General features: G+C 41.1%; 1 protein-coding gene across 4 annotated transcripts in view; it reads right to left on the bottom strand.

Annotated features, from left to right (window-relative positions):
* ltbp3 (latent transforming growth factor beta binding protein 3) overlaps positions 1-15,667 on the bottom strand; it is a 64,594-nt gene that overhangs the window by 24,482 nt on the left and 24,445 nt on the right. For all 4 annotated transcript variants that reach the window (XM_012867131.3, XM_012867129.3, XM_012867132.3 and 1 more), the window contains exons 2-11: positions 13,665-13,934; positions 13,271-13,434; positions 13,078-13,183; positions 7,677-7,763; positions 7,438-7,554; positions 5,205-5,360; positions 4,697-4,792; positions 3,716-3,729; positions 3,562-3,628; positions 3,313-3,390 (exon numbers count right to left, since the gene is read on the bottom strand). In XM_012867131.3, coding sequence (XP_012722585.2) covers positions 3,313-3,390; positions 3,562-3,628; positions 3,716-3,729; positions 4,697-4,792; positions 5,205-5,360; positions 7,438-7,554; positions 7,677-7,763; positions 13,078-13,183; positions 13,271-13,434; positions 13,665-13,934 — 1,155 coding nt within the window. The remainder of the gene's footprint in view (positions 1-3,312; positions 3,391-3,561; positions 3,629-3,715; positions 3,730-4,696; positions 4,793-5,204; positions 5,361-7,437; positions 7,555-7,676; positions 7,764-13,077; positions 13,184-13,270; positions 13,435-13,664; positions 13,935-15,667) is intronic.

Raw genomic sequence — 15,667 nt, 5'->3', positions numbered from 1 at the left:
AAACTATGAACAGTATCTGAAAATTCTGTCTGTAAAAAAATAAAATAAAAAGAATAGTACAACCCGCCGACAAGGATTGACACAGGAGACGAGACATAGTATGTGTCATCCTTCAGTCAATCATCTGACAAGTTTTCTCTTTTGGTTACTAAAATTCGGCTTTTATAGATTTAACTGAAGAAAGTACATCAAATTATCTTTGCGTCACAGACTCCTAAAAAATAAATAAAACACCTGAAGATCCCATTTAAAATAATGTTTTTGGCAAGTCTACATGCAGACGCAACCCTGGCTTTTTGGCAGAGTTAAGGAGCTTTGGACGCTTTAATGATCCACGGTTCTGAGCTAATTAGGTTAACACGCACACACACATATACTACACACACACACACACACACATATATGTATATTTATATATATATATATATATATATATATATATATATATATATATATATATACACACACACACACACACACACACACACACATACATATATATATATATATATATATATATATATATATATATATATATATACACACACACACATATATATGACATACGTGTGTTATTGATGGCTGGTCTTATCTAATCAGCCAAAACACTAACCTCCTGACATCCCTCCTACTTGCACTGCAATGTTCTAGTGAAGTTTGTGCATTATGACCGTTGTATGGATATTATTTTGACTCTTGGCACTAATATAAATAATTTGTACAGACTAGTTTTCTCAACCCGAATCCATACTGTTCAAGAAGTGACTGAAGGAAGGTCTGGGTTAATTTATTGTCTCATTTTCTTACCCCCGTGTTCCCATTTTCTCTCCGCTTTCTTCCTTTTGTACACACACAGGTAATCGTATGAGTATTTGGAAGAATCGTGGAGATAAATAGACAAAAAAAAAGTCTCACGTTTCTAAATAACTTAGTTTACTTGAACATTGTTTTCTCAAGCACTTTTAATATACTAATCTCCATTTGGGCCAGATGACTCCCTAACATGACCCGTGATGGATAATAACCTTCTCCACGTGGCTCTGGTGATGTAACCACATTTCTTGACTGTAGACTATGAGCAAATCATAGAAGATTTCTTTAAATAATCAAAGTGGGTACGAAGCAGCCAAACAAAGCACAGAATCAAGAAGGAATCACCAGAAGCGCCAGAAGCTCTCAAAGAATTTGGAGCATGACGTGTTTATTTGGCTCCCATACTTAGGAAATTCTCAGAGGGATGAAGCTCCTGGGAAAAGTCAATCACAAAGTGCCGCTGGGACGCCCTCCCCACAAGAATCCGCTGCTAACCTCCCAGTACCAGGCCTTACAGATCAGCACAGAGAAGTCATGTTTCAACACCCTGACAAGACTAAGATTTTTTTGGCAGCCTAAAATGGACATATTTAAAAATAGGGAGTCGGTTTTAGTGTTTTGGCTGATAAGTGTACATACAGCGGACATTAAAATTCCCATGCAATGACATCATGTTTCTGTCTCTAGCCATGTTCACACCAAGCGCCGTGAAAAAGTATTCACGTCCCCCCAAACTTTATCACATTTTGGCACGTTACAAACCACAGACTTGATTTTATTGAGATGTTGTGTGATGAATGGTGGCCAAATTTTATTAAGAAGTTGAAATAGGCAAAGTATTGCATTTGTATTCATCCCCTCTTTTTATATTTGTCCCTACCAATTTTGCACATCTGTTCTGAATTTTAGTTTTGTATTTTTTTTTTTTTTTACCAATTCTTCTTCTGAGGTTGGATGGAGAAGCGATATGAAAACAGCAGTTTTTAAATCTTGGCAAATATTCTCAGCTGGATTTAGATCTGAGCTTTTGTTTGGCCATTCAAACACACAGATATGCTTTGATTTAAACCCACGGTTCTCAAGTACCACCGCCGTTTTCAGTTCTCAGAAGAAATCTTGGTATTCGGTAAATACTAATGAATTGACATCTTCGTTTCATCTACCTTCAAAAAGCAAAAACTTGGACCTGGGAGAGAAATCAAACCCAACCAGGGCATGTTCCAGCTAAAGGTTGAGAAACCAGTGGGACATCCAGACAGATAGGCTCTGTGACCAGGCATACCAGTACTAGTAAAAACCTGATAGTAATGCATTGCTCCACGTTTTGTACTTTCAAATACTCTAGGGGAAAAGCTTACTAAAGCAGTTTCAAATGTAGTTTTTGCAAATTTTTTTTTTTTTTTTACTGCGGGCTTCACAATGTCTAATATGGATGTCGGCCATATTGGATTTTGAGGTAACGGTTGGTGAGAAGCCTCCAACTTTCTCACCTCGTATCCAACTTAGATTGACCTTCCCCTCAAAACTTTCGGTTTCCTTTTCTGAGTAAATGTGAAGCCATTCTTTGAAACCTAATTGACAAGAGCTATTTTTTTATATGCATGTTTTAATTTTCTTTAAAGCGTAGCAAAACAAGGGGCCCAGAGTCTTGGGACTGTTTTAAAATGCCTGTCAACACGAAAACTTTACATTTACTGAATTTGGGACTTTTTTTTTTTGGAAACGTTCGACAGCAACCGAATCAAATGATTCCCGTATATCTCTGCTCTGCTGCATTAAAGCATCTCCACAACACAATACTGTCACTATCATGTTTTTATTGGGCCCTCTCATGGTTCATGGTAAACTGCAAACAGGGCGTTTAATGCTACTACTACTGTCGTTGTCCAGTCAGCTGATTCTAATAAGGCCCCTTCTGAGGACCTTTACTATATCACTGTAAAGGGGCTGAACACAGATGTAAATTTGTTGTAAAAAAAGAAAAAAAACATAGAATTGAAAGCCAAGTTGCGACCGTGTCACAATCTTGCACTACTTTGAATTGCTCAGTTGCATAAAAATATGCTTGAACCTGGCAAAATGTGGGAAAGTTTAAGAGGTAACTCTTTCAAGACACTTTATTCCACTGACATACAAAAATGTTAACATATTTGAAATAAGAGACACCATTATAATCAAATAGAGGTAGCTTATTTTCTTATGAATGAGAGAGAACCACAGAAAAGGGATCAGAATAAGAGTGAGATCACACAGCAGTGCCACTCGACCGCTCTACATTAGTTGTATCTATTTACTGATGTCTTTTTCTTATGGAGCAAAATTACAGCTGATAAAGTTTTTTCTCTTCAATGTTTGCAAAAATAAGTGCGGTCCTGGCAGTTTCCAGAGTAAAGAATGAGTGTGAACATAGCGTTTATGAACCAGCTCTTATTAGAAGGAAATAGGTAAATAATAAAAAAAAAAAAGCGACAAATTGTGCTGAATTTGTGTTAAACTCACGTTTATCTTTCGGCTCTATTTCGAAGGGGTCATTGCCCGGGTGTATTCGGACGATTGTCGGAGGGGTGGGTTTAACCACTGTGGAGCCAACAGAGGAGAAATGAACGAGCGACCGTGACATGTTGATCTTTAGTCCCGTACTCCACCAGGGCGACGTTTCTTTGTGCTCTTCTGTCACTTAGCAGCGAGAAAGAAACGTCCCCCCCACCCCCCTCCCCTCGTTCTGCCAGCTGTGGTACATTTACTTACCAGGCACTCGTGGTCGGGCGGTGCTGACGGAGGTCTGCTGCACGGTGGTCGGCTCTGGGGGCTTCTCCTAATAACAGGAGGGAAAATATGTTTAATGCCAGCAAAGAAAAAAAGAATAGTAAAATTGTATCTACAAACAGAAATAAAATCTTACCGTCACGACCGGTGCTGAAAAGAAAAGCGGCAGAATGGGGTTAAAACGTTCAACCGTACAATACCAGTACTAAGGGCTTACAATGCAAGGGTGTCATAGTACTGCTCAGAAGTTTAAATACTTTCATCACGGGCATTAATAATATACTGACGCCAACCTTTAAATTATACTTTTGTTCCTCCTTTAAGGTAAAATTATGATGCAATGCACATCTTCGGTGCTTTTCCTCACCCCCAACCCAAGCTAAGGGTTATTTGGCAGTAAGTCCCTTGGCAAGAAAGTATGTTGGATCTTGATCACATACTTTTTCTCATTGGCAACACATTCCCGGCACTGATATGGCTGCAACCACACTTCTTTAGTCGGCTGGTGTGCCGCCGGTACCAGTCGTCTAATTTTCACCATGGTTAAGATTTCATGTTAGCCTGTTCTAGCCGTTCTGAGACTGCTTTTGATGTGTATTCAGGATTAATCTCCTGTCTGAACACTCATCTGAGTCCAAGTCTCAACCATCTGGATGTGGATTTAAGATGAAGAACCTCTGGGTTCAATCAGTTTGAGTCAGATGGTTAAAACTTTGACACAGTTAAGTGTTTTTTTTTTATCTTCATCAAGCCGGCTAAAGCTAATCTTTTGGAAAGCTTTGAGCTAAACCTCACTGTCAGAACAACAGCCATTTTAAATGAGATTTACCGATCCTACAAAGAAAAGGAGTTGAATAACCAGCCAGAACTGTGATGTTTATTTGTGAAGGATGCATATATTTTGAGCTTGGGTGTATAATTTGGACCAGAGAAAATCCAGGATACATTCAAACTGGCACATGCAAATTTTTGTTGGTTGTAAAATCACTCCACCCAAGGAAAATAAGGGTTCAAACAAATCATGAAGAGCGCCGTCAACATCAGACTCCTGCCCACGATGCGTGCATGTAAACTTCTGACCCGCAGTATGAGACTTTGCGCATGTTTAGACACTTACGGTTAGGGTGGAAGATGATGGGATGCAAGGCCACAGTCTCTGTTATTTTTTGGAGATAGTATCCTTTCCCAGCAGGGCAGATCTTTTTGAATTCCGCTAAATAAAGCACGAAGAGAGACACAAAGTTTTATTGTCATTTGACTGATTGAAATCGAATTGATTTTGACGTTTATCTTTGCGAACACTGCTTTGGATTTAAAAGAAAAGGAATACAGAGAAAGCAGCATTTGGAGGTACAGCCATGAAGCAAAGCTTTGTCCCCGTAAGAGTTTCTCCAAATGTGAGAACAATTAAAGTCACAATTTGCTATTTTATCTGAGCACAAAGCCATTTTGGCCCTGAGAGGGACTTTATTTATCTGGCGACACCCAAAATGGCAATAAAAGCTACTTGATTCGTTTTGCTTAAAGAAATCCTGGCTTCATTGCTGTAATTCCAGAGAAACCTACAAGGTTGCTAACGACAAACTTTAAAACGACCTGTAACAATGACAGGAACGCTGACTCACCTGTGCCCACCTGAGGGCATCTCTCACAATTGCGGCCCCAGGCTTTGCCCACCGTGCAGCAGCACATTTCCTGGGTGATTTCGTGCGGCAGCGGGTGCTCGCAGCCCCTGGCGTCAGACACCATCCGGAAGCACTGCGACTGCTCTGGGGGAGACTCTTTATGACAGAACCCGGTAAGGTTTAAGTACCGGGTAATTCTGAGAGCATTTATTTTTCAGTCTGACAGCAAGATTCCTTATTTTCGCCTCTGCCCCACAAAAACTCTGCTGATATGCCCACAAAGCTTTCTTAAAAAGTATGCCCCATTCATTCCCTAAAAAATCGTTTTTCTTCAGTCAGATTTAGTGCCTCTTCCACATATATAATCTGGTCCTGTGTGAATCCTGCTACTCGTACTCAACCTTACCCATGTTTGTGTGTAAAACTCACGCAGCCTTCTGGCTTGAACTGTGTCAAAAATGTATTTTGTGAGAGGAATAACGGCAGCCATTTTTGTGAAGAGAAACCACCGTACGCTGTTACACAGGGGTGGAGGCCTCCGGGTCCAATGGCGTACCGCACACGTGACGTCACCGACTCAAGAGCAACGCCCCTTTTGCCGCTTAGGTAGGAGATACAGGTAGAGAACGCCCGTAGCAACCAGCTATTACACGCGCAACAGAACCAGCGATATGACCGACTTTACAGCCGTTAAACTTTCCCAAGACGATGTCCCAGGTGCACGGATTACTGGTAGAACTGTCGAAGAACACACCAACCTTCAGCTCAAACGATGGCTTGAGTGTCGAGGGCTTAAAAAGACTGGAAAACGGGCCGAGTTGATCGAACGGTAAGCTTTGTTTTTTTTTTCCTGCGCGGCGGTCATGGTGTCGTCGGCCGTTTTTTTGTTTGTAATCACCGTCCAGGGATTGGTATATGTTTAATGTTTGTCTTATTTGAAATGTTTTTGAGTAAGCTATCCTGGTAGCAGGGTATCATGTTAGCGCCTGCTACCAGGATAGCCTATATGCTGTCATGGTAGCAGGCGCTACTTTATTAACATGTCGGCCACCAAAATACTCTTACCTTGACTTGATGTCGCTGGAATTGGGTCAGGATGTTCTTCGGTTGTGCCCTTTCCTCCGACAAAATGTTTGCTACATATGTAGGTGAATTTGGTAACTTTTTCCGGGTTGAACTGTTGTGTAGGCCGACTGCACCGGTGAACCCAGCGCACACATTTCTCCTTGGCAGTCTTGAAGAAAACATCCTTCATATGCGGCCGATCAGCGTAACTCGAGTCGCTGTTGCACGTTCCATAGCAACAATGTTTAAAAACCATGGTCTTAGATTTGGAAAAAGCAGTCGTTTACCGAGTAAAACCTAGGCTAACGCACGTCTCTTTTACAGCGAAACAGCGGCGGACTATGCAAGCTTGCCCTACTGCGTACCATGTGATGTGACGTCATCGTGACGTTACGTTTCTAAAAATAGCTCGCTCGCGGTACGCCATTGCCCTCCTCTTAAAAGGCCGTTATTGCAGCTATTGTTCCCAATAAGTGACCACCAGAGGACCAACGGTCGGCTGTCAGACGGACGGTCGTTTTGCATGGGAGCAACCAGTTTTGATTGTCACCGTTAAACTTGTCGATCATAGCTCTGCTGTACTTACAGCACTTTGGCCAACTGTGTTGTTTTTAAAGTGAAATAAAGTTACAAAATAAAGTTGTATTGTGCTGTACCATGTGAAGGTACTGCTTATAAGGCTGAGTTTAGCTATAACTCCTCAGATGGAGGAAGTCTCTTGGAGACGAGGTTCAATTCTGAGATCTCAACACAGAAGAACCCGTCCAGAGGACATATTCAACTTTTTTCATGTAAGCACTTTGTTGTAGGAGAGACCAAAGGTGATTTGGGAGCAAAGATGAACGCACCTGAGAGTGCAGGTTTCATCCCTGCAGAGGAAGCTGAAGCACAAAACGCAGGACTCAGACAGGGGCAGAAGACATTTGCAGAGGAAGGCAATAAATCTCAGGATCCTGAGTAAAATTTGGGCCTAGAGCATATTTGTCATCAAGCTGCCATAATTTATTTTTTTTATGTGAAAGAAGCACAATATCTGAGTGAAAATAAGGGTTTTTGCAAGAAACACTCCAACATAGAGATAAATGTATTCTTACTTTAGAGATGAAACCCTCAGTAGATGAGGAGACAGGAAGTAAGAAAAACAAAGCCCTGGAGGACCCAGACTCACCGACACATCGACTCCTCTCCAAAACAAAACCGGATTTGCAGGAACATTTGAAACTGCCCAGCGTGTTAAGACAATCTCCATCCAGACAGACTCCCTGCATGGTGCACTCGTTGATGTCTTCGCGGTCAGGAGGAGGGGGCGGGGGAGAAAAAAAAAGAAGGTTACACTGATCCTTTTTTTTTTTTGCAGAAGCTCTATCAGCGCGGCGTGACGCGGTTCATCCGGTTTCGAGGTGTTACCTTGACAGTGAGTTCTGTTGAATCGCTTGTAGCCTTGAGGACAGGTAGAGCCGTAATCCTCCACGATGATGTGTTTGACAGATGCATCTGAGGGAGGAAGATACGTGAGAAAAGCTAGTGGACAAAATAAAAAAGGGTAAAAAAAAAATAAAGACAAAATCTATCGAGCTCAAAACGTTTTCACTTACGGGGGCATCTTAATAAATTAGAATATCAACAAAAAGTCCATTTACTTTAATAAACCAAATAAAAAAAAGTCTCATTTACAAACAGACTGATATATTTCAAGCCTTTATTTCTGTTAAGTTTGATGCTTTTGGATTACGGCTTAGAAAAAAAAAAGCCAAAATTCATGTTCTACATTTTACAAAACTCCTGAGAGACAATAATTTAAGATTTCAGGGGGATAAAACACAAAACATTTAGATTTAATCCCTTAAAGATAAACAACGGCATCTACTCCCTCTTGCAAGAACAATTATGCATGCATTTAACTAATCCTATTACATTTCACTGGTCGAAAACAAATCCGCGGGCATCAAAAGCTAAGGCCTGGACTCGAGTGAGAATGTCTAACCGTGTTGATCTTTTAATTTGTACAATTTAGCATAAGGAACCTCTCCTTTGCTTCAGATTTTATCAGAGGTATGGTGAGACCTGTGGAGGCCTGTCTCACTGAGGCTTCAAATGACAAAATGAATAAAATCAGTAATTCTTCTAGTCTGTCCCCAAGTTTTATCCACGCAACAGGTCTCTAAAGTTAACACAGCACACAGCAAGGAAAGTGTTTTTGTCCAACAGAGGATAAGACTTCACGACTGCCTTTTTCTGTGCACCATTTTGAGTGGAGTTACATCTCCTTATATTTCATATTTGCATAATAGGGCCCTCGGGGCTAGTTTGGCGCGCCTCATAAAAAGTAGAGAGAAATGGAAATAAGCAGCTTCCGCCAAACCGAGAGCAGGACGATCCTTCAGGTGATATAAAAAAGCTGCATGTCAACCTCTTTGGGTGCAGCCTCTGAGTACAACATTATTAAGCTGGAGAGGAAGCATAATCTAGGGGTCTGTGGGTCTAAACGAAAGAACGAAGAAAAGGGACTCTTTTGTATTTACGTTGCCTTGCAGATGTATTTAATCCTCTCAAAATTTCATTTAACTGTGTTGAAAATTATTCTCAAAAGGTCAGGGTACATTTGTAATCTTTTCCTCTACTCTCAAACTGGCAATTAAAATCTAATGCGACAAATCACTTTCAGACGTCACCTAATTAGTAAACAGACTCGACCTGTGTAGAATCTATAATACCATATAACTAGTTTTTATTTTCTGTGAGGGCCTCAGAGGTTTGTGAGAGAACATGAGTTAAAAACAACGGAGAGGACAGATGAGCTGGTTCTGGTAGTTAGTTAGAAAGGAATACAACCTGTCAAATTTGAGATTTGTGGACAGGTTCAATTTCCAGCAAGAGGAAAAGAGCCTCAAACATACAGCCAGAGCTGCAGTGGGATGGTTTAAATCAAAGCATCTTCATTTTAGAATGGCCCAGTCAAAGTTCAGAAACAAAGCCAAACACGATGTAGCAAGCCTTGAAAATGACTAACGCCTTATTTGCACAGGATTAGTTTTACCTAGGGACCGCATGTGTGATTTGTAATAATTACAGAGATTGTCTGTGTTTTTAATCCCATGCGAATGTGCCATGTCAGTAAAAATTCCCCCTCAAATTACCAGCTATATTTTGCTAAACTCTGAGATCCTTTGATAATACTAATCCAATGCCAGTCGGCATCTCTGTGTGATTTCAGAACTGGGTGGGATTAAATACGTGATTAGGTGGTTTATGTTTCCTGGGCGTATTTTCTATGTGCTTTGGGTGAAGAATGGAGGCTGCAGTAGAATGTTTTGAAAACCTTTTTGTCCCAGACCACCAAAACTCTATCAGTCTGCAATGTACGACATTACAAAAAAACAAAACAAAAATAAAAAACAGGGGAGCAGGAACTATTTCAGATGCAAATGGTGGATCACATCGTGCCTTGCAATAAGTTTCTTCTGTTTGTAGCCTTCTGTATACAGCTGGCTTTTAGATTGTACGTTCTTGGTTTATTTTGTAGAAAAACTGTGGCTGACTGGTTTTAATATTTCGTGCTTGTTCTGTTACCGCATTCATCCTGTGACCTACTTATTTTCCAAAACTACGTCTTTATTATTGTGGCCAAACTGATTGCACAAACTGACTCTCCCCTTTCTTTTGTTTTTTGTTTTTTTCCATTCAAAAATCAAGGCTTTGATGAACGTCTAGTTGCAATACAACAGACTAAAAAAGTGTTTCATGAGAATTGAGAACATAAAATTATTGTTTCTTTCCTACTTCTCATGCTTCTCAGTCTTTTTTTCCATTGAGGAGTAAAACATGTGAGGTCGTTTTATTACTGATCATGGGAACACTGCACATTGTGGAAAAAGAAAAAAAAATAACATTGGGAACAAAGGCGAGTTCATGGCTATTTTTATAAAGAAAAACAAACAAAAAAAAACAAGGAGGAGGAGATTAACAATGGGCACATGAGTAACAAAAGTGACGGCACGCTGTGCAGCAGCCGAGTCATCTACGGCCCAACCAGACGCACGGTGTCAGGTTTTCGTCAAAGGCCACATTGTCTGAGCCAGAATACTGAGAGACGGAATAATGGCGGAGTGGAAAACGTGAGCGGCCAAGATTTTCTTGAAATCTAATCCTCAGCGGGGTGATGACAGCGCTACGCTGAGCAGGCGCAGAGGACTGCGCTGAAGTGGAGGCCTTTTCCCCACATTTCTTTGTTTCTGTCTCACCGTCTGTGGGCAATTCCCATAACTCCTTCTGTTTTTTTCATTCCCAACATTTACCACACCTTATACTATGTTTATAGCTGGTAATATACTATATTTATAGTGGGAACCACATATTTACATACACTCTATAAAAAGTCTTTTTTTCCCCCCTTGGTGCCTGAACTTTTTCTGTTTTCTGTCTGTTAGGATTATAAAAGCCATTTCTATTGCTGAATTATGAGAGAGAGACTTTTTTTTTAGAAAATATTTTGATTTCTTAAAGATATAGTTGGTAAACCTGTTCAGAAACACTTTTTGGCATACTGGGTTAAATGGTCCACCCATCCTGACAGTAATCAATACACTATGTATTCAGAAAAACGAGGTTAACAAATTAGATCTCTGCGAAAGCTGCAGGCCTGTAAAATCTCTGACCAATTCCTGCTATTTGGTCTGAAGGCCCAGACCAAATCACCGCAGTGATTGGTCAGAAGACTGGTCCTGCTCTCATCCACCTCTGACCCTCAGGTTTCAGGGGTATCACCTTATCTACTGGTTGTCCCACATGCTAATCATTCTGACACACCAATATGCGTGCACGTTCCTTTTTAGTTTCCGCTTGCTGGATGCACATGCGCACTTCTAGTGTTTATATATCCGGTTAGCTTTGATTAGCTTCACCGTGTTAGCCGTTCACTGTAGCTTGGCTGCTCTCACTGTATACTTTGAACATGGCTGAGAGTAGCAAGAAGCAAACCATGTACAAGTTTATGGGCCTCTAATAAGGAATAAGACCAGAGTGGGTTTGGGAGATTTTTTGACGCAATGCCCCCGAGGAAGGGCCGAGCAAGGTAAGACGGTCTTGCGCATGTGCTGTTATTCAAAAAGTGACATGGGGAAACTTTCGGAAAAATCGCAGACTCTTCCTCTTATTTAATTTTAGTACTTTTTAAACTCTAACAATGCCTCTTAACACCTTGTCAAAGCTCAGGGATTGATGCAATATCTTTGCAATCTGCTAATAAATTTATTCAAAATGTGAATTAAACAAAGGCACACCTGTGACTGGAAGCAGCTTAAGACTTCCACGAGTCTGGATGGTCTGTGCAGCCAGTTATATATAATCATAAACAAGATGCAAGATCCACTGTTCTGAAAGGCCACAGAGAATTTATTTAAATCAGCCTAATGACGAAATAGGAAGTTGGGAAGAAAACTGCACTGCAGCTCCAGTCCAGCGAGTGGCAGTAATAAGGAACCAAAGGCCATACAAGCAAAACTTCAGCCAAGAATCCTGAATCCTGCCAGTTGGTCACAAAACACGATGGAGAACACCCCACTGGTATATGTACTCTTCCTTTGTCCATTCTCCATCACATAAAGTACACAGGAAATTTGTCTGAGTAAAATTTACTCAAATTGAAGAACATTTTACTCAGAAACAGATAACATTTTGGCCCGCTCTAAAAAGAGTAACATTTACTCTAAATGTCAGCTCGAGGTTAAGCAGGAACAGCTCTTTTTAATCTTAACTCTTGAAAACGTACTCAGCCATTTTTCCCCATGTACGCTAAAATATGATTCTCAAACAAAGTAGAAAACATCAACAATACACAGGTCATTAAAATGGTGGATGAGGGGGAGTCAGAACACGGCAAAAAAAAGGGTCCATCAACCATCGTTGCTCTGCACATAATCCTGTTCCTTAACAATCCTGGGATAATCTAAAAGTCCTACCTCCAGCATAGTCTGAAACACTTCTCACTGGCAAAGAAGCAAAGACTTTAAGTGTTCGTCCATACTGACCATATTTACATTTGAAGGAAAAGGAGGGAAACTTGGAGAACACCGTCCCAGCTGTGAAGTGCGTGGGTGGCATTGAGTTGTGGAGGTGTTTTGCTGCAGGAGGGACCTTTGCTCTACCCAAAATGGGTGCCATGACAAGGAAAGATGTTTTATTGAAGCCACATTTCAAGACATTAGTCAGGAAGTCGAAGCTTGGATAAAAAAAAAAAAAAAAGTCTTCCAAATGGAAAATTTAATTTTGGGGGGCAGAGCTACAAATGTGTGTAAGCAATGCGGCCCACAGACCTAATTCAGCTGCACCAGTTCTGACAGGAGGAGTGAGCCAAAATACTAGATTTCAATTAAGAGAATTGTGTGAAAGGATACCCAAAATTTTTTACCCAAATAACGTAATTTTCTTAAAAAAAAAAAAGTATTTCTTGTCATGTTAGTATATAGCAAACAGAAATGATTTGGGTTTTAGTCCTAAATTAGCAAAACTGGTCAAGTTTCAGCCATGGAGGCGCGTTGTATAGCACTATGTGAAATGTTTTTATTTTTATATTAATGAAACGGTCTATAATACTGTCATTTGTGGCTCAATGAATGATTATGTTATATTCAGAACAGAACATCTTCCACAGTTTTACCAAAATAATGCTGCTGGAACACGACAATGAAAATGTTCCCTTTTAGAGCCGAGCTTAAACAAGGTAACCAGATAAAAAAAAAAAGAGAGTTAATGACATCTGAAAAGCTTGAATGGGAACAACAAAATGTCCCTTGTGGCGTGCGTTACTCACTTGGTAATTTGGGGCACTGGTAACACTTGTTCTGTCCCCATGAGTTTCCCACGCTGCCACAGCAATCCTCCTGATTGGTCAGGACAGGAAGTGGCGTGCTGTTGCACTGAAACGATCGAGAAACCTCGTCAGAGGGCAAGTCGCTCAGATTATGTTTACCACGGACCTCCTCTACATGAATTCTTGTACACACGGCCTGCTTGGGTGTGGTCTCCTGAAAGCAGCGCCCCTTTGGCTTGTGTCTCACAGAGAAGGGCCGCCTCGCCAATTTGTGAGGAGGTTTGGAGTCTGCTTGGTCGAGAGGCTGAATGACGACCGAGGTGTCCGGTGTGTGGTGAACCCGTACGTTAAACGTCACTGAAAACATAGAAAAGGTGAAACCTGAATTAGACTTTACAGTGCTCCGCAAAAAAACATTTCTTACACCTTTTCACCTGTTGTCACATGACAACCGCACATCAACCTCAAATGCGTTTTACTGGAGTCTCTATAGTACAGAGTAACACAGTTCAAGGGAAATTATTACTTTTGCAAAGGCCCTTCCACAACAAATTTAGCTCGAATATGTCAAAGCGAGTAGTAGGTACCTTTTGATGAGTGGTGCCCCCCCTGTGACAAGGGCAGGGTGAAAAAGGATTGGGTTTGTGTCATCTGGGTGCGCCCCATGGCCGTGTGCTCCAGCACCTTTGTGCCGTCTGGCTTCAGGGAGGCGGGGTACACGGGCTGCCTGTTGCCGTGCGCCGCCTGAGCTTGCTGTAGTGGGAACTGGCAGAGCCGACCGGTGAAGCCAGGAGGGCAGAGGCAGTGATTCCTGGAACTGCATACCCCTCCGTTCATGCACGTCAGGGGACACACGACTGCAAGCGAGAAAAGAGAAGAAGACCGTGAGCTGGGCAGAAATCCCCACAAGCCAAGATCAAATCGACACACGCACAAGCAAGAAAGGAGACCCGGCTTCATGATTAAGTGTAGGGTTTAGCACACTTACCAGTAAGCTTAACAAATGGATGTGTATTACATTGTGCTGTACATATATCAAGCGGACAGATAATAAACTGGCACAAGTAGGGCCGTATTCTCTTTCAACTGTGACGCCGTAAAAAAACCCAAGCCAGCTCAATGAACCAATAGGTCCCTGAAAAGCAGCCAGCTGAGCGAGAGAGAGCAGGTAAAGTCATCGATCTGTGTTACAGCTATTCCACTCGAACATATGGGAAAGATGTGAAAAATCTGTGGGAAAGCTGCTGGCTGGAGAGCGGTTCAAGGCGTATATACTGTCTGCTGCTGTTTTACTGGGTTTCCCCCCCCATTGTGTTTATTTAGGTGCAGGGCTCTTGAAACTCCCGCAATAGAACAGTGAAAGTTAAGGGATAAAGAGGAAGCGGTGATGTGAAGAAAAATGCAAAGGGATAAGATTTCAGTCGCAGACCGTAATATAACAAGTAGCGCCTAAGTGAATTAGACAGCTAATTAGGCAGATTAAAGCCTTTACTACGTTACAGGTTTAACCCGTTTCCCCCCCTTTATTTTCACACTTAAATGGGGCAAATCATCAAACACGTTTTAATATATAAGGCTATCCACCCACCACCTGGTTAACTTTCAAGCTGCTAAGTAGTTACATAAAAATAACCCGTCACACCACATGGAGTTGGCCAAAAGATCTCAAAAGGCAACACATTATGCTCCAATCTGAATAAATCCTTTAGCCAAGGCTTTGGAGAGCCAACGAACCACAGTAATAGCCACGACCCATAACTACTGCCTAAAAAACCCCCACAGAAGTTTGTATTACAGGACTGTTGGGAAAATATTCAACAGACTGGCGCGCAACAAAGGCTGAACCTTTTAGATAACCTTAAACAGGGAATTAATGCTAGAAAGCCCCCTAATGTGGCTGCATTCAAATCAAGACTCAGAGAAACTTCCCTTTCTAGCACTACTCCTCCTGTGGTTAGTGATGGAGAAGTGATCCATCCATCCATCCATCCATCCATCCATCCATCGCTATACCCTTGTTGTATTTATGAACTTAAAAAAAATCAAACCAAATCTCCAGTCAGTTCTATAGTGGGTATTTTTTTTATTTGTTTCTCTTGACTGAAACAAACCAAAAACATACCAAACCAGAATTTGAAAACCAAAGAACATACCAAACCTTGATTTCTTTTTTTGTGCTGTTACACCCACTAGTCCTATGGTGATTAAAAAAACAGTGGCAAATATTTCCTCACAGCGAGCTCGAGTTCATCCCAAGATCGAAGCTCACCTCAAAACCTTAACAAATCTCTGTCTAACCGTCTCAGGGAAGCATCGCGTTCAGAATAATGGTTTTAAAATCAATATGTGATGCAGACAGTAAAGGGCGACAAATATATTTACACCGTTTTAACTGATTCAAGATAAATTTAAAAATGAAAATTGAATAAAGATAAACTATCTCAGATTGTAAAAGTAATAGATGCACTTTGCGAATATGCAGTGTATTAATTTGAGCTCTATTATCAATAATAAAACAAACGTATGTGCTTTCTTAATGATGACTGTGTTTGCTCACCACTCTCTCTTCCAGCGTTAACCTGTCTCTACC

Source organism: Fundulus heteroclitus, chromosome 11 (assembly GCF_011125445.2).
Source record: "Fundulus heteroclitus isolate FHET01 chromosome 11, MU-UCD_Fhet_4.1, whole genome shotgun sequence".
NCBI lineage: Eukaryota > Metazoa > Chordata > Actinopteri > Cyprinodontiformes > Fundulidae > Fundulus > Fundulus heteroclitus.
Note: the sequence above shows the minus strand (reverse complement) of the source record. Positions and strands in the feature narration are given on the sequence as shown.